Genomic DNA, 26093 nt, shown 5'->3' on the forward strand with positions numbered 1-26093 from the left:
ATTTTTTTAATTTTTTTTAATTAATTTTTTTTTATAAGTTAATTATATAAAATTAATTTTTTTAACAATCTATTAAAATCCAAAAAATCATAATATCAAAATTATAATTAAGTAGACAAATATAATAGTGTATATTTTTTTGTACAATTGAAAAAAATACAATGAAGTATACGATTAAGAAGACAAATATAATGTCCACCCATTCCACAATTGCGTCTGTTGTATATTTTATTGTATTTTTTTTAATTATACAAAAAATATACACTATTATATTTGTTACTTAATTGTAATTTATAAAATTAATATAATTTTAATATTATAATTTTTTTAATTTTGATTGGTTGTTAAAAAATTAATCTTATATAATTAACTTATAAAATAAATTAATTAAATAAAATTAAAAAAAAAAAACTAAACAAAAGTTGTATAAAAAAAAATGCTCAAAAAATTTATTTTTAATGACGAGTCGTGATTTATTTTTATTAATATATTTAGAATAATTATATTAATATAATTTTTTTATTTATTAATAAAAAATTAAATAACTCCTCCTCCCTTTCCTTCCCCTCACTTCACCGGAACCCCGAGCAAGAGTCTAGTTTTGAGGGACGGGCCACCGGATTTCCTATTTTTTTCATTGGTGAAGCTGAGCAACAGGCCGTTGAACACATCGTCGGGTGGTAGCTTGAAGCAAAAAGATCCAGAGGAATTTCCCTGTTATACTTGTGCTTTTTAACCCTAAACCTTAATCTGCGTCGATGTGTGAGGCTGTGATGATTTTTTGAAGCAAAAAGGTAAGATGGGTTTGCTGAATGGTATCTAATGTTTAGCCCCTTCGCTTTTCTGATGTTTCAGAGCGCTAGTTCCTCTTGTAAATGCATTTCGTCCAGATATGGATGTGATGTGTATATTTGGTTTTCTCCTATTACAAAATCAGCAGAAGAGAGATGAATTGGTAAATGCTCTTCCTGTTTGAGTTTTTGCCCCAGAGAAAGTGGACTTTCTGTCTTTTGAAATGGTCCTTTAATATATACAGCAAGGAATTTTTCAAGAGTTCTTTTTTTTTATTTCGATTTCTTGGTTGAGATGTTGGCATACCATGTTCTGAAGAGGGAGGGAGGGAGATCATCATTAAATAAAGCAAAGATTTCATTTTTCTCCGTTGGTGTTTTCATTCTTCTTTCTGGATTAATTTCTGACATGGGTTTTTCTTTTCTCATGCTGTTTTGTTATCAAGAGCGATCTGCTTTCGATCTTGGAGAGCTGGAAGACGCTATATTTCTGCAAGGATTGAAGATCAGTACAATGATGAGACAAAACAAAGGATATGAATGGTATGGAGTTTCAAATAAGGAAAAACCCGGACTTGCTTCCATGATTTCTATTGACTCCATAACTGCTAAGGACAAAAAGAAAAAAAAACATATAAAGGGAGATTAGGTTCCTTCCTCTCTTTTTACAAGGGTGTGTCTGAATTCAAAGTTTTCTCAATTCTTTTTATTTATTTTATCCCCTCTGATCCTCAAATATTTTGCCTTGTGATTTTGTGCAGCTTTATACAGAGGCCTGCAGCACCACGAGAATGTTTCCCTTATTGACCATGAGATTCCTAGAAGAGAGAAAAACCTTTTCTAAGTAACTTCTGCTGCTGAAATTATGAGCTTTTAGCTTATCTTTTAAGTGCTTTTGGAGCTCTCTTGAATTCTTGATTTTATTTTTGGAAGAAAGAATTTTTTTTTTTCTTCTCTGCGGCAATAAAGTGATAAAAGCCATTTCACTTATGTTCTTAGAGTGGTTCTTGGGGAAGCTCAAAATCAGGAGAAGAGAGTAGTGATTGAGGAACAACTGTGAACACACTTCCCACCACCAGGTTGGAGCTTGACTCTCTCAATATTTCAGGACAAGTAACTTTTGTTGCTATATTTAATCCTTATTATTCTTATTTGATATTTCTTACTCTCTCTCCAATTCCAAATCCCAACAATTGCAAGAAGATTTGTACTAAAAGGGCTGAGTTACTTCTGATTTACTGAGGGAACCTCTGATTTTTATTCGGACAAGTAATCAAAGTGAAATCAGATTCTTTACAGCAGCAGTGGTTATTTTTTATGTTTACTGCTCTCATAGTAGTCAATGGCGCACAATGGCGCCAAGGGCTCCTGGAGCCGTGGTGCACGGCGCAGCGCGCGCCATGGCGCGAATATAAGAAATAATCTATATATTTATGTAATTAGTATTACTTTGACTAGATTAATGTATAAGGAGTTAAATAAGACATATAAAATAACAAATTCAACATAATAACTTCATATAATTAAAACGACCAATGTTGAACCATTGAAGGATCGCAAAAGTCCTAAAGATTCAAATAAATCCTAAATATTTTATCAAAAAACAAATAAGCCTAATCTAATCATTTGATTCTACTAGATTAGATTCTTCACTTTCATTTCCATCATCTGCATTTTCGTCAGATCTATACTCAGCCTCCTCTTCATTAGAAACATCGAAGTTTTCTTCTTCCTCCTCTTCTTTTTTATCAATAAGATTTAGACGGCGTCCACTATATTTAGATGAAGAGGATTTTTTGCTAGCTTTTGGAGAAGACGCATTCGATGTGTCCCCTGGTTCTATTGTAGATTGAGATTGCAAACTATAAGCATCTTCATCAACCCCGGCAGCTCGTGCAACATCACCCCAAGTCAAGTCATCATTCTCGAATACTGTAGCATTCTCTTCATCACTATCAAAAGTCAAACTCCCTGACAACCATTCATTACGGTCATCCATTTCATCCAAAAGGAGCTTGGCCATTGTGATGGCAATGATTTGCTTACTTTTCTATAAGAACGAGCAAACAATAGAATTTTCTTTTGAGGCCCAGTTGTCAGTCGTGATGCTTGCAAGTCAGAAGTGTGTTGGATTTTTGGGGGCATGGCCGCGAGGGGTGGGGAGGATTGAGGGGAGGGGGCAGGTAATTCGATAGATAATTTTAAGACATAAATTGGAAAAAACCGTAAGACTAAACATAAATAAGCCAAATGACATCCCTATTTGGCATTGACCTCAGACATTTTTGAACTTTTGGAGATGGTGTTCTGATGTTATTTTTGGCGGTTTATGTGCCTACTTTAGTGTCTTCAGAAAGCAGAAGTACTACTCTCAAATGCTTAAATTGATTTCAAGACATGATTCTACATTGTCTCTACCTAATTCTTAGGCAAAAAAAGAGGGTTTCTTGGTGCTATTTTTATGTGAATGTAACTTATGTTGTAGCAGTTTTTATATCCTCATAGTAGCTTTCTTGACAATAGAGTTTTTTGGATCCCGTACTCTTTTGCAGCTGTGTTGTAATACATCCTCTTCGCATAGCAGATGGACAATGGAATGCTCACTACTGTATTTCTATTTCAACTGTTTAGGATGTTGCATTGAAGCTGTGCCTGCTATGACTCAAGCTCGCTGTTAATTGGCTCCAAATATTAGCAATGCTGGGAATAAGTTTCCAATCTCTGTTTATTTTTTCAGCACTCTTTCGTGTCTTTTTAATTATATATGGGGAGTGGCAAGATGCTAATATGGAGGTTAGATACACGGACGTAGACTATTTTGTCTTTTCTGATGCTGCAACCTTAATGGCATCTGGAAAATCACCTTATGAAAGATCAACATATCGCTATTCACCACTGATAGCCTTTCTTCTGATGCCTAATTCATTCCTCCATCAAACATGGGGAAAATTTCTCTTTTCCGCATCAGGTATGTTATGTTAATTAATGGAAAAAGTATGTTTCAAAATGGCTTTTGAACCATGTTAGATAGAAAATTTTTTGCTTATCTTTTATTATGTGGAATGCCAAACCAAGGTAAATTAACAAAAAGAACAAAACATGTTTAGTACTAAATTGGTAAGCATTAAGTGTTTGATTCTTAATGCTTATATTAATAAATATCTAACAAAGCTCTTTTTGGTTTGATGTTGATTCTATCTTGATTTGTTGCTCCGCAGAACATAGTGATAACTAAACATGAAGCACTCTTATCTAGACTTAATTGGTGTAGTATGTACATCAATTTAATATTTGTTTCAGTAGATTCTACAATTTGTGGTCTAGTTTTGGCTCTTAACTTGGTTTATGTTTATTTGTGTTATAGTGTTTAGTTTAATTTTCAGTATTCAAACTCCAAAATTTTAGTTGACAAACAAGTTTGTCGATAATATGTTCCTCTTTCAGCAAACGTAAGAAGATAAAAAAGGAAGATAGTACCTCATTGAAATTAAGTCAGTCCTTCTACAGTTTTTAGGGTGTAGGTGCTCGGGAAAGGAAAACCTGGAAAGTTTTCCTTCACTGTGAAATGTTGTAGGATTCCAAACTCAGGGAAGATAGCACATTAACATATGTGTTGAGTTGTGAATCGCTTGCATATGTGTTCGAGAGTATATTAATTTTCAAAGAAGATCTGATAATGATATATCATACTTTAAAAATTGTCATGACAGATTTACTTGTGGGGTTGCTTATCCAAAGAATTCTGAAGTTACGTGGCGTTCCTGAGAAATTATGCACCTATTCTACGATGGTATGGCTTTTTAACCCATTTACGTTCACCATTGGAACGCGTGGGAACTGTGAGCCCATTATCTGCTCCATGATTTTGTGGATCTTAACGTGTCTGATGAATGGTACAACTTTTATACCTTTGAATTATTTCTTCATGTAGTTTTCCTTGCAAATGTTGTCTTATTAATGTGGATCATTTTGTTTCTTTAGCCGCGTGTTGAGAATGTGGTTATCAATAGAAACTTATAAGCTAACCTAGTGCATAAAAAGGTTTATGGAATTTTAGATTTTCTGAGGTAATAGTTATGAAAGAAAATCCTGCATTGAATGCGTAAAATATGTGTTTAAGGAAATTATCCTGCCTTCCTTACCAAATACCAATCAGTGATTTTTGTTTCATGTGTCTAGACAAGTGCTTATCTTTATGGTAATGTACAATTGTTAAAAACACAATCATAGTTCAAATGGAGTTAATATGTACAAAATATATACTGACTGGAGCACCATGACAACCCCACTCAAGCAGGGTTTAAGAGGAGAAGCATCTTCCTAGAGTGATTAATAACAAGTTTAAAATGGAAATTTTGTAAATGAGCGATTGAAAGGGTAAAATCACAAAAATTATTCAGGCTTCATACTGCACCAATATACTTGTGCATTTGTGATTAGAAAGTCGACTATCTTGATGTGTTAATGAAATGGATGCTTTACAAGCATGGCATATCGATGGAGATCCATCAACATGAGGGATTCAAATACAACTAAAGTTTATGTCTGAATCTTAAAAATGATTGACGGTGCTCCCTGATTTTACCATTTGTGTTTGCATTTGCAGTTAAGCGCCACAGATCTTACTAATCTACCTACAATACACCCACTTGTACACATTTGCGTATATATACATACATGTGCATACACATTCATATATATATATATGTATATGTATATGCGAATGTGTGTCTCTATGTATATATCCTATATGTACAAACTATTGTTAAGATATTGATCATAATCCGTGTTCTCCAATTCTGGACCAAACAGGGCATGTGTTGCAGGCTGCATTTTGGTATGGACTTGTTGTTCACATGAGAATATATCCAATAATATATGCACTGCCCATTGTCTTACTTCTTGATCCTCGGCATTTTCAACCTGGTAAGAAGCCTGTGCTTGTTGAATGGAGCTCTAGAACGTTAAAACCATCCTCAGCTACTAGCAGCTCAAAAACTTCTACTACACAGTACATTTGGAACTTCTGCATAAACATGATCACTTGGAGAAGAGTCATGTTCGGGATTATTTCTGCATCCACTTTCTTCGTCTTGACAGGATTGTCTTTCCATTTATATGGATGGGATTTCTTGCACGAGGCTTTGCTATACCATCTTACCCGTACAGATCCGCGTCACAATTTTTCCATATATTTCTACCACATATATCTCCACTATGAGCATGAGTTTTCCATCCTGGAGAAGCTCATCTCCTTTCTGCCTCAGTTCATTGTCCAACTAGTTCTGATTTCCCGCTTCGCCCTTGACTTGCCATTCTGTTTATTTCTGCAGACACTGGCATTCGTGGCATTTAATAAGGTAAGTGAAAATATATCATATTTCACTCTTTTCCTTGCCGAAGTATTATCAGTTTTAGGCAATTTATGGCAGCATCAGTCAGTGCTTATCTTCATGTGCAGGTCATAACAGCACAATACTTTGTCTGGTTCTTTTGTCTGTTGCCTCTAATATTGCCATGGAGCAATATAAAGCTTGTCTGGAAAGGCCTAGCCTGCATCATTTTGTGGATTGCAGCTCAAACCAATTGGTTAGCGTGGGCTTACTTACTCGAATTCCGAGGAAAGAATGTCTTCTTCCAACTCTGGGTAGCAAGTTTACTGTTCTTGGCAGCCAATACTTTTGTTATTATGAATACTATTTGTAGCCATCTATACAGTCCTCTGTTCCAACAGTTGAAGCAGGGAGGCAAACTCAAGCAAGGCTATGAAAGGTGACGTCTCGCTTTTAGTGAACAGCGCAACATTTTTGAAGGTTATTTTTTTGGAACTTTGGAACAGTATCACCAATATTAATGCCTGTTTAGATCTTCTTTTTAATAGTGTTTGATTGATATCATAAAAGTATACAATTTAAGTGATATCTTTTTAGAAAGTATATGATTACAATGAGGGACCTGGCAGAGGGGCTGGCTGACGCCTCAGTGAGAAGGGCTGGCTTGGTGCCAAATATGTACTGTGTTTATAAGGGGTGAATGAATTAGCTTTGGTGTCATTTTTGTCAGGTAAAACAATGGGAACATACATTTGCAACCTGCAAACAGTGGAATTGATATGCAGCATTGTTTAAGTTTAGTTAGATGAGAGACCCACCCCACCCCACCCCACCCCACCATTTATATAATTAGGAATAGCAATTGGGTGAGTTTGCTTAGAATGGATACTCAACATTGTTTAAGTTTAGTGAGACGCGAGAGTAGCTCCACCCCACTTTGGACCCAAAATCCATCCCCGCTTATATCTCAACTCCTCAATATAGCACCCTCTATAAATACTAAGATCTTATACCACTTACATGTCACACTCCAAACAAAAATATGTTCATAATCGGGTATACATGCATAATTTCATTGTCTCAATAACCACAGTTAGTGATTGAAAAATAAATTTTTAAATAAAAATAAATAATTAGTGATATGATTTTTTTTTATGATATAAAATTTAATCAAAAAAATTTGATGTATTTAAAATAAATACAAATTGGATTCATATCCTAAGTTTGAAGTAGGGATGTTCACTTCGGTTAACCGAATCGAGCATGAGTTCTTTGTTTTTTTTTTTTTTGACCGAAAAAAATCAGTTTTTTGAAAAAATAAATGTATATAAATAATTTTCGTATTTTTTCAATTTGTTCAAAAATACCTATACAAAAATATCAAAATCTAAAAATAAAATGTATAATGAATAAAATATTTAGAAATTCAACTCAAACTTGCAAATCGAAAAAACACAATAACAATCCATTCATTTATCCAAAATCAAAATACAAATTTGAATTCAAATTTCATAGTACAATACTCAATATCCAAATAATACATATAAACTATAATACCATGTTTTAATATCAGCTAAAATCAAAATATGAGATATTGATTAATAACTCTAATATATAGGGAATAAATTCATTTGTCGTAATGGATTGAAATTGTAATATTAAAATTCATATGCATTATATTAAATATTTATTTACAAAAAATTATCAAAATATTTTATAAAATAAAAAAAATTAATTTTCACTGAACTAGAGGAAAAAAATAATTTTGTTTCCTTTATAAAAACATTGATTTGGTTAAATATCGGCTGGTTAATAGAATTCTGCACACCCCTAGCTTGAACGTAGAACTTAATATATACACATACTAATTTTAGACATAATTTTTTCTAAATAAATATAAATTTAATTTAAGATAGATAAGATTCCTACATAAAAAAATATTTAATTATTATTTTATTATATAAATAATTTATAATATATTAAAAAAAAGTATAAAATATTATTTATTATATGCATATTATGATACGTGCTGCAATAATTAGTAAGGTTAAAAGTGAAACCAAAGCCCACCGTTGGGTCTAAATATGTAATTTTTGTAACTTTTGGGGATGTTTTAAGTATTTGGCAGACTGTGAGAATTGACTGAAAAAAGTACTTAAAATACTTAAAACATCCCAACGATTGCTCATAACCCTTCTTCCCCTTCACAGCCGCCGCTTCCGTTGTCCGCTTCCCCATTCACAACGATTTCTCCTTGCGCGCCACTCCTTCCGCCGTGTTGGAGAAGATGACGAAGGAAAAGGAGACTCTGCTTCCATCGGCCATCAAGAATAAGGAGAAGAGGTCGGCGGTGCATGCCAAGCTGAAGCACCAGAAGAAGGTGGAGAAGCGTAAGAAGGCCAAGGCTCGTGAGGCCGAGGAGAAGAGAGCCCTGGAGTTGGGGGAGGAGCCTCCTCCCAGAAAAATCCCTCGCACCATCGAGAACACCCGTGAACTTGACGAGACCGTGTGCAAGCCTGACGATGAGGAGCTGTTTGCGGGCAATGATGCTGATGAATTCAGTTCAGTCTTGAAACAAGAGTGCATTCCTAAGGTCTTGATCACGACTTCCCGCTTCAATTCTACGGTAAGTTTCCTGCAGTTGGAAGTGATGGGTTTTGTCATATATTATTTACTTCTTCTTGTTATTTGCTAATGGGGGTTTTGTGAAATGAAAAACAGAGGGGACCCTCTTTTATTACAGACCTTCTCTCTGTCATTCCCAATGCTCATTACCACAAGAGAGGAACCTATGACCTTAAAAAGGTTCAGTGTATACACGTTTGTCTTCTTTTTTCTTTTTCATGTCCAATTCCAGTTAAATGATGTTTGAGTTGGTATATAGGTTAGTTCAAAGAACAATGGGTGATTCTTGAATTGTTATTACTCCTACAGATTGTTGAGTATGCAAAAAAGAAAGATTTCACATCAATCATAGTCATTCACACCAACCGTCGGGAACCAGGTCGATCCCTGCTCCGCTTTGACTCATAAATAATATTAACTGATGCAATATGTTTGATGTGTAAGGCATTTGGGCACTGGGGGCTGATACAATTACTATAGGAGTATCCTTTGCCTGAAGTTGTGCCTATGCAATGTTTTCTTTTTATCTACAAGGGTGTGTATTTTGTAGAATGTGTTTAGCAGATTTAGTAATAGTTTCATCAAACAGGAAGGGAGTGGGTGTTGGTTTGTTTTGGGTTGGGATAGGGGAATTGGGTTTGGGGAGTTGAAGCCTATTAAGGAGCAATAAAAAGCTGAATTTGTGTATTGTAAAAGTCGCATTTAGTAATTCGTATAAGTTGCTGCAGATGCCCTGTTGATTATTGCATTACCTGATGGCCCAACTGCCCACTTCAAACTTTCAAAGCTTGTTTTGCGGAAGGACATTAAGGTAGGATGATTTCTTGGCTCCTGCAGTATCTGAACTGGAATCAATGTCCAGAACTTGTGACTTGTTGTTGCTTTTGCATAGTGTCGTATGGAATCCCAAGACTTATGTCATTGTCTTCCTCATAATTTGACAGAATCATGGAAATCCGACCAGTCACCAGCCCGAGTTAGTTTTGAATAATTTCACTACACGCTTGGGGCATCGTGTAGGCAGGTACTTTCTGCTATGAGTTAACTAAGTTATGAATGGTGAACTAGGCCAAATCACATACAGCTATTTGAATCTCGGATTGAATAGCTTCCCATTTCTTTTGGTATTTTTATTATTAGTTTCCTGGATAGAGAAGGCCCATTCTATTACAGAATGTTCTGTTTAGGAGTTCATTCTTGATCTGAATTGCTCGCATAGTTGTGGATGTACAACGTGGATGGATTTGGATTTTGAATAATAAATATGCACGCAAAGTATGAAGCCTGACTTTTCTTTAAGGTGGTTTGCAGTTGAACTTTTCCTAATTTAGAGAATCATATGCCTTTTCCGCTATACTTGTGTCTCGTTCTTTCTCTTACTTTTTACCCCTTTGGCACTCTCTTGCAATTTCCGTCTAGATATGTGTTCTTTTTAGTTAGCTGATCTGTTGTGTAAATATAAATATTCCTAATCCGGTTGGAGCTCTAAATCTATCATCATCTAAGATTTGGGACACTTCCCAATACTGCATTTGTTACGTTATCATGTCTATCTTAGCCGCATTTCATTGTCATTCTACATGTATATGTTTAAATTGAAACTGACAGAAGTTATCGCTGTTTATTTTATTCAGACTAATACAATCGCTATTCCCGCAAGACCCTAATTTCCGTGGTCGGAGGGTTGTTACCTTCCACAATCAACGTGATTTTATATTCTTCCGCCATCACCGGTGTGTACTCTTGTCTGTGTATATTGTTGCTTTGCATTCTGCTCAACAATGACCTAAATATATTAATTTCTTATTATTGCATGTTAAAGTTACATTTTCGAAACGAAGGAAAGCAAACAGCCGGAATCAAAAGGTAAAGGAAAAAAAGATAAGGACGCCCAGCCTCAGGAGAAAGTGATTGCCAGGCTTCAGGTTTGTATCACTGATCCTTCCCCCTGACCCTCTCCCTCCAATTCACTTGGGACATTTATAGCCCATTTGTTGTGCGTTCATTTAGACAGAATGATATTTTAGTTTGTTTGAGTTGGTTTAAGCTTCACATGATATTAAATCAACAAATTTCCATGAATGGTTGCTGGAAAAGATATCGTGCAAGCAACATGAAATTCGGGAGGGAGAGATTTAACATACCAGAGATTGCCTTCACTTTGTACTGCAAGAAACTGCATGATCTTGATAATTTGGACAACGAAGTCTTGAAATCTTTTGTTATGTCGAACTTGCAGGAATGTGGTCCTCGCTTCACACTGAAGCTTATCAGTCTACAGCATGGAACATTTGATACGAAAGGAGGCGAATATGAATGGGTACATAAGGTAATCGATCAATTTATTGAACTTCCTGTCTTTTGCATTAGGACTTGCTCGATATTTGTCATTGGATATATAAGAGTTCCTCATGCTTAGTTGTTGTCTCTTCAATGTCAGCCGGAAATGGATACAAGCCGGAGGAGATTTTTCTTGTGATCTACTTTGAGATGTGATATATCAGCGAACTTCAAAGCTATGTGGAAGTTAAAAGGAGTCGGATACCAAGTCTCATGATGCGATGTTAACGATTTTGCTGACCAGTTGAGCTATTGATTTTGTACTTGTCATTTTTGCTGCAGAATTTCTCCCTCCATGTCTGAAAGAAGAGCCCCTCTTTGCTTTTAGTTTCTAAATTTATGTTCCTATAGAGGTGTATAAGAACTAATGACACTGTTCCTTCCATGTTATATACTATGAGAGAAGATTGAGTTTATCAGCAGAAATATACAGTCAGATTTTAATGTAAATTAGCGTAAAGTTTATAGACGAAGCATTACCTCCTACTATATTTCGAATTGTGGACAAGTTGGGATTTTTGCTTGGGTTGTTTCGACTCAATCGCGGTTGGATTCTACAAAGAAGTATGTAGGGATTCACTATGAACAATTGATGAAATCATACAATTAAGAAATATATATGTACTCGTCCTCACCCTTCTAGATACAACTTTTATTACTCTAATATTCTTTACGATCTTAAGCATTTCTTTTTTACTATCTATTGAACTTAGATACTGGAGGGCTATAATCGGAACATTCCCGAGTCTTGATTTAAGGGGAATTTAGGCTTATCCAATTCATTTGCGAAGCATATTCTATATTATGATGAAAATACAATTTAAAAAATCGTAACATTACCTTGCGAATAAAAATATATTGTGAATTGAAATTCTTTGTATAACCAAATGTTGGAGGATCAGTTTTCTGAATTGGAAAGATTCTCCCAACACCAAACAATTTGTTGAATCAAGACTTATAAATAAAAAGAGGGTCATTTGCCTAATTTTGATACTAGCTTTGACTTATTTATGATCATACAGGTGTTGGATCAAAAGCTTTTGTTGATAAACAATATCAGCTTGAATGGTTGACATTAGAACATTAGAATGTAGGCTAAAATCATATGTTGAACATTTTTTTAGGTTATTTCTTGTGTTATAATTCAAACCAATTTTCTCTTTCAGAATAAAAAATAAGTTAGTTCAACATATTTAACACTATCTGCAGCCATTCCCTTCCTATTGTTTGCAAGTCTTGTGGATCTAGAATGATGTTCTCTTGTTTGATCACCAACTCCCACCTGTCTGTTCAAACCCCTACGTACCCTTGTTTCAAAAACCCACAAACATTTCTGTATTTATATATATATACCCATTCATAATTAACTTTGCGTTCATCATACACAAAAGTAAATACAAACATGGAAATCAAGAATAGGGCTACGCATTGTGGGATTTCCATGGCCATCATCATCTTTTCTTGCTTGGTGTCACAAAATCTAGCACAAGTGCAACAACAAGAGTGCATGAACCAGCTTCAGCCATGTCTAAATTACCTCAACGACAACAACCGTCCTCCTGACACCTGCTGCCAGCCCCTCGACTATGTTATCAGATCAATGCCGGAGTGCTTGTGCAGCCTGATGACTATTCAGGGCGCCAATCAAGCCGAGCAAGCAGGGATCAACGTTACCGAGGCTCAAACGTTGCCCGGTCGGTGTGGCCAGCATATCAACCCTCTAGGGTGCGTTACGGGGACGCCTGACACACGTTCGAGGAACTCGGTCCCGAGTTTTGGCAACCCCAAGTTCAGGTCTTCAAGCTTGAGTACTGCAGTAGTAGTTGCGACACTTGTGATCATACAAGCATTGTAGTACATTGAGAACCTATGGATGTTGTGTCCAAATATATGGACTATATTTGTCTTTTTACTTCTTTTATTTTTTTTTCTTTTGCCAATGATGTTATGTGTTTGATATATAAGTTTGAGAGTTATGTGAAGTTTCCTATTGGGAAAGAAATGTTTTATAATACTACAATGTTGTTAATAGATAATTTCTTTTGGTAGACGAAATGGGTAAGTAGGGGTGGTAGCCTACAAATTCACAACTGCGTTTGTCAGAATCCCTATAATTTACTTACTTTTATCAAAAACTAAGACCTAATAACGTGGGAATCAACATACATGTCAGGACGTATGTTCAACTCCACTAAACACCTTGGTAAGAATTCGAAAGTGGGACAATGTTCGACCTTAACCACTAAACCATAACGATTGATGGTAAAATAAGAGACTATTACATATTCTAAATATTTAAGGGAATATATAGAAATTTCAATGTCCACTATATAATATAAGTAAGTGTTATTTCTTGTATCGCATGTCATAAATATATATGGAGGGTCATAACAAAAAGACACAAACTCCGTACCTGTATTCTGTACATATTTATGCAGATTGCATTATACATAAAATACATATAAAAATCAATTTTCAACGTATATAAGCATTTGGATAAATGAATTTAGAGTTAGAAAAGGTCAAAAGAATATCCCAAAAGCCTAATCAGCACAAAGGAGATATTCCTTGTAAGAAAAGCCTATCTTAGCCCTCTGGACATCTTAGAATATAGAGATAAATATGATTATTCACTATTTATTTAAAATTATAAAATTAAAAAAAAATAAATTACACAAATACTGCAAAGTGAAAAACATTGCAGTATTAATGCTACAATTTTTATTTTTATTTTATAATTATAAATAATTCGATTATCCACTTTTTTTCTTTTTAAAAAAAAACCCTAATAAAGAATAGTAACATGACCGTCCGTAGATTTTTTTTAAAGGAAACATTTAGCTCAAATCATTGGGTTGTAACACCAAAAAAACACGATCCATAGTTTAATTCGTGTCGTTTACTAGTTAATTTTTGACTAATTCATTAACTGTAATAATTAATTAATTGTTCTGTATTTAGTATTTTGATTATATTAATTAAATCCTTGAAATTTCAAACGATCAATTCAATTTTATAGATGATTTCTTTGGGATTTCACACTCTCAACTAATGTCAAAAGTCGTACTATATTAGTGAACTTATTTTAGATTCTTAATTGAAAAATAAATGCTACAATGTATTTTTATGATCGAAATTTATAAAATATTTCATATATGGGAATTAAAATAACGAAGGTGTTTGCGCAAACTTACTTTAGGCATTTCTTAATTTTTTAATGAAAATTGTTTTCGTCTTATAATTTATACTTTTAATCTATTTAAATTAAATTAATTTAAGATAAAAATTATAAACATTTCTACTAATGCATGCAATTGACTCACAAAATTATAAAATATTAAAATAATTTTTTCAAATACTCTATTTTTTTTTACTTTTATTTATTAAATACTCTCAATTTTTACTAACTTTTTTTTTATAATTTATTTCCGGTATAAAAGTGAAAATTATTACAAACACCCCATGCATATTCAAAAGGAAAAAAAGAATTAATCTAGAAATGTATATTTATTTAATTTTTTAATTTTAAAATTCACTATTAGTACTACTACTAATATTATTATGAGAAATTGTATTAACACCCACTAACTATGATTTATTTTTAAAAAAAATCACTCGTCTTTTAAATAATTACAAATACACACCTATTAAAAACGTCAACACTATTTACACAAGCTTTCCCTTCTTTCTTTAGAATTACACATACACCCACAAAAATATTAAGGGATAATTACACTCTCTTTTCCTAAAGTTTTGTGTAATTATACATAGACTCCTTGTAATTTGAAAAATTACGTCTAACACTCATGAGGTTTACTTCCGTTTAATAAATAAGTCCATCCGTTAGTTAAAACTCAAAAAATTAAATGAAAATAGATATTTACCCTAAACTGATTTATCGTAGGTAAAATATTTTTTTTATGACTAAACTAACGTTATAACGCTGAACATATACATCCTTACATGCATTAATTTGTGAAAATGTATGGAGGTAATTTAGTTATAAAAAATTTTATTTGACTTGCAATAAATCAATAATAAGTCAATCGTGGGTAAATATACACTCTTTTTAAAAAAATTATTAATATAATTAAATTTAGTGAATTTAGATTAATGGATGGACTTTTTGTCAGATGTAAGCAAACTTCATGGGATTATATGTAATGTTTCAAATTATAAAAAGTTTACGTATAATTACACCAAATTTTAGGAAAATTGAGTGTAATTATTTCAAATATTAATATTATTAAACAAACCATTCCTGATTTTCGATCGTCACGAGCGATTTATGTAATTATGTAAAAGAAAAGGATTATTTGTTAATAAACTATAGATATGGGTGTATAAATATAATTATGTCTATTATTATTCATCCAGCTTACGCAAAGAGTAGTAGTACCTTTGACCACCAATACAAAAGTAGCGGAATGTGCAGAGATTGTCCAGAAATGTACAACTGAATAAGTTAGCAACGGAATTATAGCAACTCCTCTCCCTCACTCATGCTCTAAACATAATCAACCTTCTACAATGCTCCGACAAATCTTTTTGACCCAAATTCTGATTTCAGGAAAATCTTAGGAAATAAAAGTGTCATTTTTTCTGATTGATCGCTTCTTGCATTCTCAGGTCAGTAATTTTCAGATTTATATTTCGATTTTTCTAGCAATAATCCATGTCTTGCTGAGATATTACGGATTGTTTCTACGCCATTTGTGCGAGTGTGTGTGGATTAGTCATGTGTTTGTTTGCATAAATGCTTTAATGTTTTGTTATTTTAGTGTTTTCTGTAATGTACTCTTCTGAGGATTATCGCTTCTACGTTTTGAATTTCTGAGCAACTTTTTGTTGTGTTTGTGGTGAATATGTTGCAACGGTAGCTATATGGAGAGGATAGTAAGCACAGGTAGTCGCGATGGTCTGCGTATGTGAGAACGTAGAAAGGGAAATATCTTCAGGTTACTACTTGCTGATGAGACAAAAGTTTGAGTTCTTTCTCCACTATTTATGCAACTAGATGAACTGCTCTTTCTCCACTATTTATGCAAATAGATGAACTTACAAAAGACGGTTACTTTCTACAAAATATTAAGGTCTGTCTAAATGTGAAGATGCTTTTAGTTCTTGTGTGACAAATTAGTTGGAGATGAAAGTGCAGTTAGGATGAGAAATGAGAAAGTCAAAAGTTTAATTTGACATTCAATGGGAGGGATTACAGACATTTTAGAATTTGGGTGGTTCCTGTAATTGTTTCTGCACGATTGGTGGTTGTAGTATGACATGTGAGTTCATATATTAAGATAGAAAAACCAAAATATTTTGAATGAGTGATAAAGCGCAGAAGGATTGGTGAAGCAGATGGAGGATCCTATTTGAATTAACTTAAATTCGCATGTATGCGCTTTAGAAAAAAATTATATAAATAAATGTTGGTGGAATTGGATTCATAAAGCATGATTTTTCATCCTTTACACAACAGAAATATGTAGAGTACTGTCATTATACTAATGCCAACTATGAAGTTATCAACTCTAATTCATGTGGAAGCATCATTAATAGACGGAGAAATTTGTTTTTGGCAAGTATCAGCAAGATGAGTAGTTGGTAGGGGCTGCATTAAGCTACAGAAGCTCTTAGCTCTGAATGAAATATTAGAAGCTTTCTTACTGGCCAATTTGATTTTTTAAGATATTTCTGTGTTATTTCCTGATTTTAGCCCCACCTTGCAGCGTGAATCCCATTGCTGCCAAGCAGTCGTCATTATCGGTAATATTGGGATATGCTACCTTAGTTATATTCAAATTCCTTTATAATGGCTTCAAGAGCAATATTGCAAAAGAACAAGTGTCTACTTGATTCTGTTAAGCGTCCCCACCACTTGGTTCAACGGTTTTTATGTTCTGATCGTGGAAAATTGTTGGGGAATCCCGATTCACAGCTCCGGAGCTGGCCTAGTTCTTCATCTTCAGGTGAGCACTCTGGAGAGAAAGAAGATTCATATTCTCTGACCAAACATGAGACACAACGTAGTTTGGCAAAAAAGTACTTGGGGAATAATTTTTTTGCTCTTCCAACATTGCACCGTGAGATTGGAATACATGGGGAATTTAATCCTTTGGGATTTAGGTGGGCAACAGAGTATGTACGTTATCTTTCAACCGCTGCGGCAGGTCAACCTGAATTAGGAGGTGGTGATGATAAAAATGAAGAACAAGCTATGAAACAGAAGAAGGAACCTTCAGCGGAAGAATGTGACCAAGCAGTTGAAGGTTTGAGCTCTATCAAAGCCAGAGCTGAAGCCAAAGCCAAGCAGTTGCAAGATTCCCAGAAGGGTGCTAATTCTATACTGAAGAGGATTTGGGCTATGGTTTTAGGAATTGGTCCAGCTTTGCGAGCTGTTGCCTCTATGAGCAGGTCAATTTTGGTGTTTTCACATTTCTGTTGTCCCAAAATATTTTATCATGCCTGACTTTACTCTCCCCTCGTAACATAGGGAGGATTGGGCAAAAAAGTTGCAGCACTGGAAGGAGGAGTTTAAATCTACATTACAGCACTACTGGTTGGGTATAAAGCTACTATGGGTTGATGTTAGAATAAGCCTGAGGCTATTGTTAAAACTTGCTAGTGGAAAGAGTCTATCCAGGAGGGAAAGGCAACAGCTCACACGAACAACAGCCGACATTTTCAGGCTTGTTCCTTTTGCTGTCTTCATTATAGTTCCATTCATGGAGTTCTTGCTGCCAGTATTCCTGAAATTGTTTCCCAACATGCTACCATCGACCTTCCAGGACAAGATGAAAGAACAGGTACAATTTTATGGATCCAAGTAAGAGATTTTCTGAACTTTTTCTTCGCTTTTGTGTTTGAGATAATTAACTTGCTTCCTTTTTCCTTTGTTTTCCTTTTGTCAACCTTTATGAGTTTAAGATCTTCCATTGGGTACAGATATACAGGATGATGACCTGTCACTGCCTACCATTTTCGCAGAAGCACAAAATTTTGTAGATATTGAAAAATGATGTTCATACTGGTACATCTCTGAGATGTGTGAAGCCATAATTTTTCCGTGAGACTAATAATTGTAGACCATATCAATAACTCCAGTAAACATATGTGCCTGCATGCCTGCTATGGCTTTTCCCTCTCATTAGTAGATCAGAAATTAGGATGGGTGAAGAACAAAATGGTACACGTAAGCTTGGACAAGTTTGAGCTACTCGATCTACTTATTCAAATGGTCATAATTGCGGAGAGCAAGTAACCCCAAAAGTTCCTCTTCAGTTTGGATTGGCTGTAAATCACCTGCATGAAGACAGAACTTACTTTGCTATTGACTTAAGAACTTAGGAACAACTTGGAAGCTACAACAAAGGATGAGTTTCTTTGGCGGGCAGAGCTCATTACTTGGTTAATTCAAATTTTTATTCTTACGATTCAAATCTATGGTGGAGGTGTTAGAAACGTCTATATTTGACTGTTGTTAAAATTAGAGACTGGAAGATGCACATATCGAAGTCTCCATAGTTATTTTATCTAATTCATAAATCTCCTTGCGATATTAAGGTGGTAGCAGAAATGATGGTTTAAGAAAAATGTCTTGGATGTGTGCAATGTGTACATGACTTAGTAAGACTGATGTATTTATGTAGGATAACCTGTCTGTGCATCTGCTTTTATTTCAGTTGGATATTTAATCCCTTCTGTAAATCTATAGATTACTGATCCGGCAGCCTCTAGAACGTTTCCAGAAATTCTTGTTATCCATATACTACCATCTGGACTATATTATTTATGAATATTAAGAAGTTCCCTGTTTTTTGCATCTTTGAGATTAATCATTTTCTTTTTGCTATGGAGAACGGAATTCTAGTTAAGAATAAATTTAGGGCCACCATATGTTGCTCTACTCTGATTTAGAACCATGCCTCTTGTATTCTGTGTTTCTTAGTCTGATTTAGAACTATGCCTATTGCATTCTTTATTATATATGTTCAAATGTATCTCAATTGAAATATTCAAATTGTAGGAGGCCCTGAAAAAGAGGCTAAATGCGAGAATAGAGTATGCGAAGTTTCTTCAAGAAACAGTCAAAGAAATGGCGAAGGAAGTTCAGAGCTCAAGGAGCGGGGAAATAAAGAAAACAGCTGAAGATCTTGATGAATTCATGAACAAAGTAAGACGCGTTTCTTCTCTAAACAAGCCCAGCACCAAGAGTTCTTTTAGAGTTTTATTTTGACCTTTTTTATGGTGTTACCCTCTCTTGAATAATCTCCTCTTGAGAGTTTGACCAGGTCAGGACGGGGGCACATGTATCTAATGAAGATATTTTGGGCTTCGCCAAGTTGTTTAATGATGAGCTCACTTTGGATAATATCAGCAGGTAATCTAGATGTACTTATAATTCGGACTTCTTTCATCTTCAATAGTTGGTTCTGAAGTCGCTTTGATGTGAAAGATCCTTAATCTATTCTTGGACGCAGACCCCGGTTGATGACCATGTGCAAATATATGGGTATCAGTCCTTACGGTACTGATGCATACCTTCGCTATATGCTTCGGAAAAGACTTAACAAGTAAGTTAATTTTGTTCTATAATTCGTATTTAAATAGTGATTTGAAATGGACAATGAGTTTTTAGTGGATATTCGTAGAGTTTGTTCTACTTATGAAGTATTTAACTAATGATCGTTAGTTCGCTGTTGACGTATGTGCATCAGATGAAAGAAATATATAGTTTCTCTGATAGCATAAGATTTTTCAATTTACATACTTTTATAGTCCACATTGAGTTCTATGGGATTATGCCATTTCTCCTCTTGTTTTGTGGTGTTTAATTTTTTCATGTAGAGTTCTAGATTTTGGAGGATTTCCTGATGTTGTAGAGGATGCTTAGGGGACTTTGGTTACTAAGGATGTTTGATCCCTTGGCCATATGCTATGGACTCTAACAAGTGGGAGAATAACACTGGATGACAGAAAGGGTTTTGTTTTTTCTCCTGAATGAGGGAAGTGGAAGGAAGCATGATGAGTCTAAGAGGATGGAGAGGCTGGTGAACTATGCTGGGAGTTGAGAAAGTAAATTAGGAAGAGCACCTTAGTGCGCAGAGAAACGACTCATTTGCATTGATTGACATTTGAAATATTCTTCATTTGACTTGTAGTTAGTGTTGGTGGAATCATTTCAAATGGTTAAACTTTCACTGTAATGTATTAGGCGTTAGCAACTTAACGAATAGTTTAATGTTTAAAAAGAGTATGTAATTGTAATAGTTCACAGGTCACTGGATCTATTGAATATTGACCTATGTGCATGCATCTAACAGCTTACAGATTTCTGTTATATTATCAATTTCCTTTTTTCCTGTTTGTCTATATTTGTCTGGTATACTATTTTAAACATGTTGCTGAAAGGTGCCAGCTTTAAACTTGATATCTAATTCAGGCATGTCGAAAGTTGAAAGTTCGGATTTTACATTTTAAAGCAGCTTACTAGTTGATGGGGAGCTTATTTTGTGAAGAAAAATGACGATTTCAAAGTATGAGAAACTTCCCATCAAGTTTCTGATTTGTTTGCAAAAGGTTATCATGAGATTTAGTAATGAACATCAAACACTGCATAGCCCCTTGGGATCCAGGGTTTACGTAGTACCAACACAGAGCATGGAAAGGGAAAAGACATCAAACAATGAAAGGGACAAAAGAGAAAAGAGCATGAAAACTGGTTCAGTCACACTAAAAATAGACAGTGTGCCATGGGAAACAAAGAAACAGATGCCATTTTCACTTACAGTAAGAAAAACTCACTTGTTGTAGACAACTTGAGTTATGTTTTATTAGTTTTGGAAACATCTGTTTCTTTTGAAGGATAAAGGATGATGACAAGATGATTCAAGCTGAGGGCATAGAATCCCTTTCGGAGGAGGAGCTACGCCAAGCATGTCGAGAGCGTGGGTTGCTTGGACTCCTCTCTGTTGATGAAATGAGAAAACAGGTTGCTTATTTTTTCAAAGTCTTTTTCATGTTATAGAATCTCTTACTAATAGCGGAAAACGGAAATGTTGGTCTGTCTAAATATCTAATACGACAGAAACAACTTTGAATTTACTGGAAATTGCATGGTGCAGATGGCCTTTGCCATCTGGTACTTTGTGATGAAGTGGATTGTACAAGTTACCAGCAACTTGAATTTGATGACAAGTGCAGACACTTGGAGCTAAACTTCCCAAAATTTGTATATATCCTAAATTCTATCTCCTAGTTTCTCAAGTGGGATTGAGGAGGCTAGATAACAGTTTGTCTTTATTTCCCAGAGCCCACGTGCTTCCCATATTTGACCAACCTTGATATGTCCCCCCAGTTTTCCAAGAAGAAGCAAAACCTCAAGGCATCTGAAATTTGAATGCTTATGACAAACTATTGTTTCTTAAAACAAAGCACAGAAGCTAGTGATCGTCTGCTTATTCCTTTATTAGGGACCTAACTGTATTGTACGTCAACTATATGGTTTTTCTCTTGGGTCTTTGGATTCGATTAGTAATATATTGTCTTTAATTTACTCAACACAAAGTGCTTTTAGTTCTCTCTTTGTTTTGTATAATCATGCTACTGAACATGATATGATGCAATCCCTCTCTGCTTATAGTTGAGTTTGTATCAAACTATCTTGTGGCTCTCCATATCAGCATGATGGATTTTTATGCCCTTTATATGCTATTGCGATCAGTAGGTTAATGGTAAATTTTTATTTATAAATTTGGATATATATTTGTCTGCAGCTTCAAGATTGGCTGGACTTGTCCCTCAATCATTCAGTACCCTCATCTTTATTGATTTTGTCTAGGTAACCTAAACTGCTGTTATCCATATGGTTATGCAAAACCAACATTTGTGAAACTTACTTTTTCCGTTATGCTTTCTTACAGAGCATTCACTGTCTCTGGTAAAGTGAAGCCTGAGGAAGCTGTTCAAGCTACGCTCTTATCTCTGCCTGATGAGGTGGTGGACACGGTTGGAGTAACAGCTTTGCCATCCGAAGATTCTGTCTCTGAAAGGAGAAGGAAGTTAGAGTTTCTGGAAATGCAAGAAGAATTAATCAAGGTCTGATTTGTCAAATGTTTAATGGGCTCTCCTTTTCATGGAAAGAAGAAATAATGACTGTTATTATGGAAAAGGCTTGATTAGAAAATTGCCACCTGCCCAATAACTTCCCCTGATCCTTCTTTTGTTCATGGATATGATGGTCATTACTTTCTCTCAACTTATTATCCACTGTGTTTATGTTGTTTAAACTTTAAAAATTACGACAAACCTTTGAAGATGTTTGACTTTTATGTTAAGTGATCTAAAATATGGTAGCTCTTATTGTTAAATGCAGTCATGTACTTTACTTCTTTGGAATTCCCTATAGTGGTCATTCAAGTAGGAACTCACCCGACAAACTTTTCTTAGTTTGTTTATTGTCATGTTCTTATACTTTCATTGCATGTAAACACTTTCTTACATCTGCTATGCTTCAGTTCTACCTGTAGCTATTTGACAATTATAAGAGTTCTATTTTGCATGAATGTCTTTTTCCTTTGTGATACTGATACAGAGTCAATGCTGAAAATTTCCCTCTTTTCACATTATTTCTTGATTTTGTGGTACTGGTAGTAGTCATAAAGTTGTTGATTATAGGAGGAGGAAGAGAAAGAGGAGGAGGAGCAGGCTAGGTTGAAGGAATCAGTCTCCGGGCAGAAGGATGTGGCCTTGGAAGAGATGGTAAAGGCAACCGCAAAAGAAGCAGAAGAACGTGAAAGGGCAAAAACTTTGGATAAGAGAGAGCAACTTTATCAGCTCAGTCGTGCATTGGCTGTATTAGCATCTGCATCAGTAAGGATCTAGATGCTTTGTTCTTGATATTTCCCAAGTTGCTTTATGCAATATGGCCTAATGTTTGAATTGTTTGCTGCTTTCAGTCTGTGAGGAGGGAGCGTGAAGAGTTCTTAAGACTTGTTAACAAAGAGGTAACCACAGATATTTGTTTATTATCTTTTTGTGACGACTAACATGTGTAAGAACTTGAAGCTATGAAGAAGCTCTTGGCCATGTAATCAATTTTAGCGCAACTGATAAAGTTGTCTACTTTAAAGATCAAATGCTCTAACAGATCAATTTTCTTCAAGTCTCAGTTTTCTATTCTCTGCTGCCATCTTCATCTTAATATTCTCCATTTCTCCATTTCTGATTCATCTCCCATTTCCTTTTGTTCAGTTTTAACTTGACTAAAATTCCATGTTCAATCCTTATTCTCTTAATTCTCAATTCATCTTGACCGTCATAATACCGCCAATTTTTTCCTCCCTCATTTGTCTTGAACTCAAATTGTTTCGCGTACTTCTGATTATCTGTCTGGCAAGGAAGCTAAGTGTAGATTCCGTGAGAAAAAAAGATTTCATACACCATCTTTTAAGTCCCTTGTTTTTATTGATTTTGGTGTCTTCGTTTTTGTTTTTCCTAATCTGTTGGATTATTACTTATGTTCCTTCATCACTATCTGTTTGCATAGGTAGAGTGTTTATTGAAAATGTTCTATGTCGTCTTTGAATATGCATTGAACCTAGTATTTCTTGTCGCCATATACGATTCGTTGATGCTGGAAAATATCAGGGAGTGTGGTTGTACATAGTCAACTACGGTAGACAAAGTCTCTTAATATATGCATTTTTGTATGACTTTGTGGCAACAATATGGTAATAAAGAATCTGAGCATTTGTCAGTATATGTTTCCGCCTTAATCTTGATGTTCGCTGCTCTATATCTTTCATTTTAAACACTGCAGGCTAAGACATCCGTCGTTTCCCATGAAATGTCACATATTGTCATTACGCTAACCCATTATGTTTAGGATGAATGCATATGTCGTGATCTAGCTTTTCTCATGTATGTTAAGCTAAATATATCTTAAAAGGATTTCCAAATATTAAATGTGGAGTTGGTATGTGGATCACAGCCCTTAAAATCCCTTGCTAATGTGAAATTTGCAGATAGAGCTATACAAAAACATGGTAGAGAAAGAGGGTACTGATGGAGAAGAAGAAGCCAGAAAGGCATATAAGGCAGCTAGAGAGGAAAGTGATCACGCTGCCGAGAGGGCCGCTGGCCATGAAGTATCTTCAGCACTCATAAACAGGGTATGATAATTTGTATATATTCTGATGTGCTATTTCAATATTCTTTGTGAACAGCCTCCATCTTGTACGTATTTGATTTTTTTGGATGGAGAATTATTAGATAAAGGTATCTCAAGCTTTTGTTGGTATTTTCACATTCTAGGTTGATGCTATGCTCCAAAAGCTTGAAAAGGAGATTGATGACGTAGATGCAAAAATTGGCAATCGGTGGCAGTTGCTCGATAGGTACCTCTAGAATCTTTGCAGCTTTGTTGATCTCACTGTTGTCTTCCCCCTTACATTTGAAAGGAAAAAGCGGCTTCAGCATAATTCTTCCATCTTTCTCTTAGTGTCATAGCAGTTGAGGTATTGTTCTGGGTTCATCTTTGTAAGCTGACCACCGATACATGATTATTTTTGCCATAAGGTGATTGAGATGGTAGTGAAAGCTGTTTGCCATTTTCTTCTACTCATCTTCAAATTTTTGGGACAAAGTTTAAATTTCGTTGTGATTTATCCATTTGCTATGTGATTCAATTCTGAGTCGATGGGGGTGGTAAATATGGCTCAACAGTTCTATGACTATCTTCTAGAATATTGTTTTTGCCTTTTAGAGTCTATGGTCTTCAAATATATGTCCTGGTGAAGATCAAAGTGCATTTGGTAGATCCCTGCATTTCCATTACTCTTGATGATTCGGTAAATAAATCTTGTAAGTAATTTAAACGACATCGATGGCTAGGGATTATGATGGCATAGTGACTCCTGAGGAGGTTGCAGCTGCTGCTAAGTACCTGAAAGACACCTCAGATGAGGCTGGAATTCAAGAACTTATTGAAAAACTGTCGAAGGATAGAGGTTAGTTGAGCCCTTCCCCACATTCTATCCCAAGTATAGTTTTCTCTCTATCATATGAATATCATGAACTTGTGGCTACATGCTAAATTCTTTGTTGGAGCTGAAAAGCCTCCATAGAATGGTGAGCAAAATTCTGAATTTATTGGCAACAAAGAGATCTGACCCTCCTATTGAGTAGCCAAAATGACTGTTAAAAGTTGCAACTTGCATCTATTGAAGAAAAATAAAAGTAGAAGCTAATGAATAATTATTGAATAAAAGTCTCATTCTTGCTGCCGCTGCTGCTTCTGTTACTTCCATTGGAGGTGTTTATGCCTTATCTATATCCCCACTCATTTGCTTCTCACCTATGTTTTGAATTCACGGACTCCATTTACTGGAACTCTTGTTTTCATTTAATTTTAAGTTGATGCTTCTGCTCCTGTACTTGTGACAGAGGGAAAAATTCTTGTGGAAGATATTATCAAGTTAGCCAACGAAGAAGAAGAAACTGAAAATGCTGAAGGAGGAAAAGCATAACAAGAAATTGATGATCAGTCTCTCCGGATCAGTATCTTCTCTCAACTATTAATTTTTTTCCGAGTCAGTTGACATCTATCAACAGCTACATATGGTTTGAAACTTTTTGGGCGAATTTTTCCATTTTTGCCACTCAATTAAAGGAAATGATAATGTCTAGGTTTGACAGATAAATAAACATTATCTGTTGCACAATCTAGGAAATACGAGCAACTGATGTCTAAACAAGCAACATGGTTAAGGCATAACTCTGTCTATCTACGTTGCTATTCTTTGTATATGTTTTATCTAGATCCAATATATAGCAATTATTGTCTTCTTTCCTGTGAGTGAATTTTTTGCTTGCGTTCTTACTATTGTACTTGACTCTGATGCTATCTTGGCTTGAGGACTGTATAACAATCGTGGAGACACTGCCTAACTGTGATACCTGATGACTTGATGATGCATATGGTGGAGATGAGGCGGCAATATCA

The 26093-nt window shown here is 35.0% G+C and overlaps 3 protein-coding genes across 8 annotated transcripts; all 3 read left to right on the plus strand.

Moving 5' to 3' along the window:
• The first annotated feature begins 544 nt into the window (after positions 1 to 544).
• LOC105161183 (GPI mannosyltransferase 1) lies at positions 545 to 6844 on the plus strand. 3 transcript variants are annotated; one of them, XM_011078794.3, is made up of 8 exons: positions 545 to 794; positions 1238 to 1334; positions 1553 to 1635; positions 1791 to 1870; positions 3344 to 3759; positions 4502 to 4684; positions 5604 to 6151; positions 6253 to 6844. In XM_011078794.3, exons 5-8 carry the CDS (start codon positions 3489 to 3491, stop codon positions 6565 to 6567), a joined length of 1317 nt encoding a protein of 438 aa, XP_011077096.1. In that variant the 5' UTR covers positions 545 to 794; positions 1238 to 1334; positions 1553 to 1635; positions 1791 to 1870; positions 3344 to 3488; the 3' UTR covers positions 6568 to 6844. The 3 variants fall into 3 exon arrangements, with proteins under 3 accessions (XP_011077096.1, XP_011077095.1, XP_088736046.1); XM_011078793.3 differs by having other exon boundaries at positions 546 to 794; positions 3423 to 3759; XM_088879920.1 differs by lacking the exon at positions 545 to 794 and having other exon boundaries at positions 1326 to 1464.
• A 1452-nt stretch (positions 6845 to 8296) lies between these two features.
• On the plus strand, positions 8297 to 11578 carry MEE49 (Ribosomal RNA processing Brix domain protein). The gene is made up of 9 exons (XM_011078796.3): positions 8297 to 8750; positions 8846 to 8929; positions 9059 to 9128; positions 9478 to 9560; positions 9694 to 9773; positions 10384 to 10482; positions 10572 to 10674; positions 10989 to 11078; positions 11190 to 11578. Exons 1-9 carry the CDS (start codon positions 8412 to 8414, stop codon positions 11226 to 11228), a joined length of 987 nt encoding a protein of 328 aa, XP_011077098.1. The 5' UTR covers positions 8297 to 8411; the 3' UTR covers positions 11229 to 11578.
• Positions 11579 to 15528: 3950 nt separating this feature from the next.
• Positions 15529 to 25936, plus strand: LETM2 (LETM1-like protein). 4 transcript variants are annotated; one of them, XM_088879850.1, is made up of 16 exons: positions 15529 to 15718; positions 15970 to 16047; positions 16819 to 17503; positions 17583 to 17895; positions 19116 to 19262; positions 19372 to 19469; positions 19570 to 19662; positions 20954 to 21080; positions 21865 to 21929; positions 22012 to 22186; positions 22766 to 22960; positions 23047 to 23094; positions 24115 to 24261; positions 24404 to 24486; positions 24983 to 25098; positions 25535 to 25936. In XM_088879850.1, the coding sequence occupies exons 3-16, from the start codon at positions 16902 to 16904 to the stop codon at positions 25615 to 25617; spliced, it is 2292 nt and encodes a 763-aa protein (XP_088735976.1). In that variant the 5' UTR covers positions 15529 to 15718; positions 15970 to 16047; positions 16819 to 16901; the 3' UTR covers positions 25618 to 25936. The 4 variants fall into 4 exon arrangements, with proteins under 4 accessions (XP_088735976.1, XP_020549076.1, XP_020549077.1 ...); XM_020693417.2 differs by lacking the exon at positions 15970 to 16047 and having other exon boundaries at positions 15530 to 15718; XM_020693418.2 differs by lacking the exon at positions 15970 to 16047 and having other exon boundaries at positions 15531 to 15718; positions 19381 to 19469.
• Positions 25937 to 26093: the final 157 nt, after the last annotated feature.

Source organism: Sesamum indicum, linkage group LG4, assembly GCF_026168435.1.
Source record: "Sesamum indicum cultivar Baizhima isolate 11 linkage group LG4, ASM2616843v1, whole genome shotgun sequence".
NCBI classification, from domain to species: Eukaryota; Viridiplantae; Streptophyta; class Magnoliopsida; order Lamiales; family Pedaliaceae; genus Sesamum; species Sesamum indicum.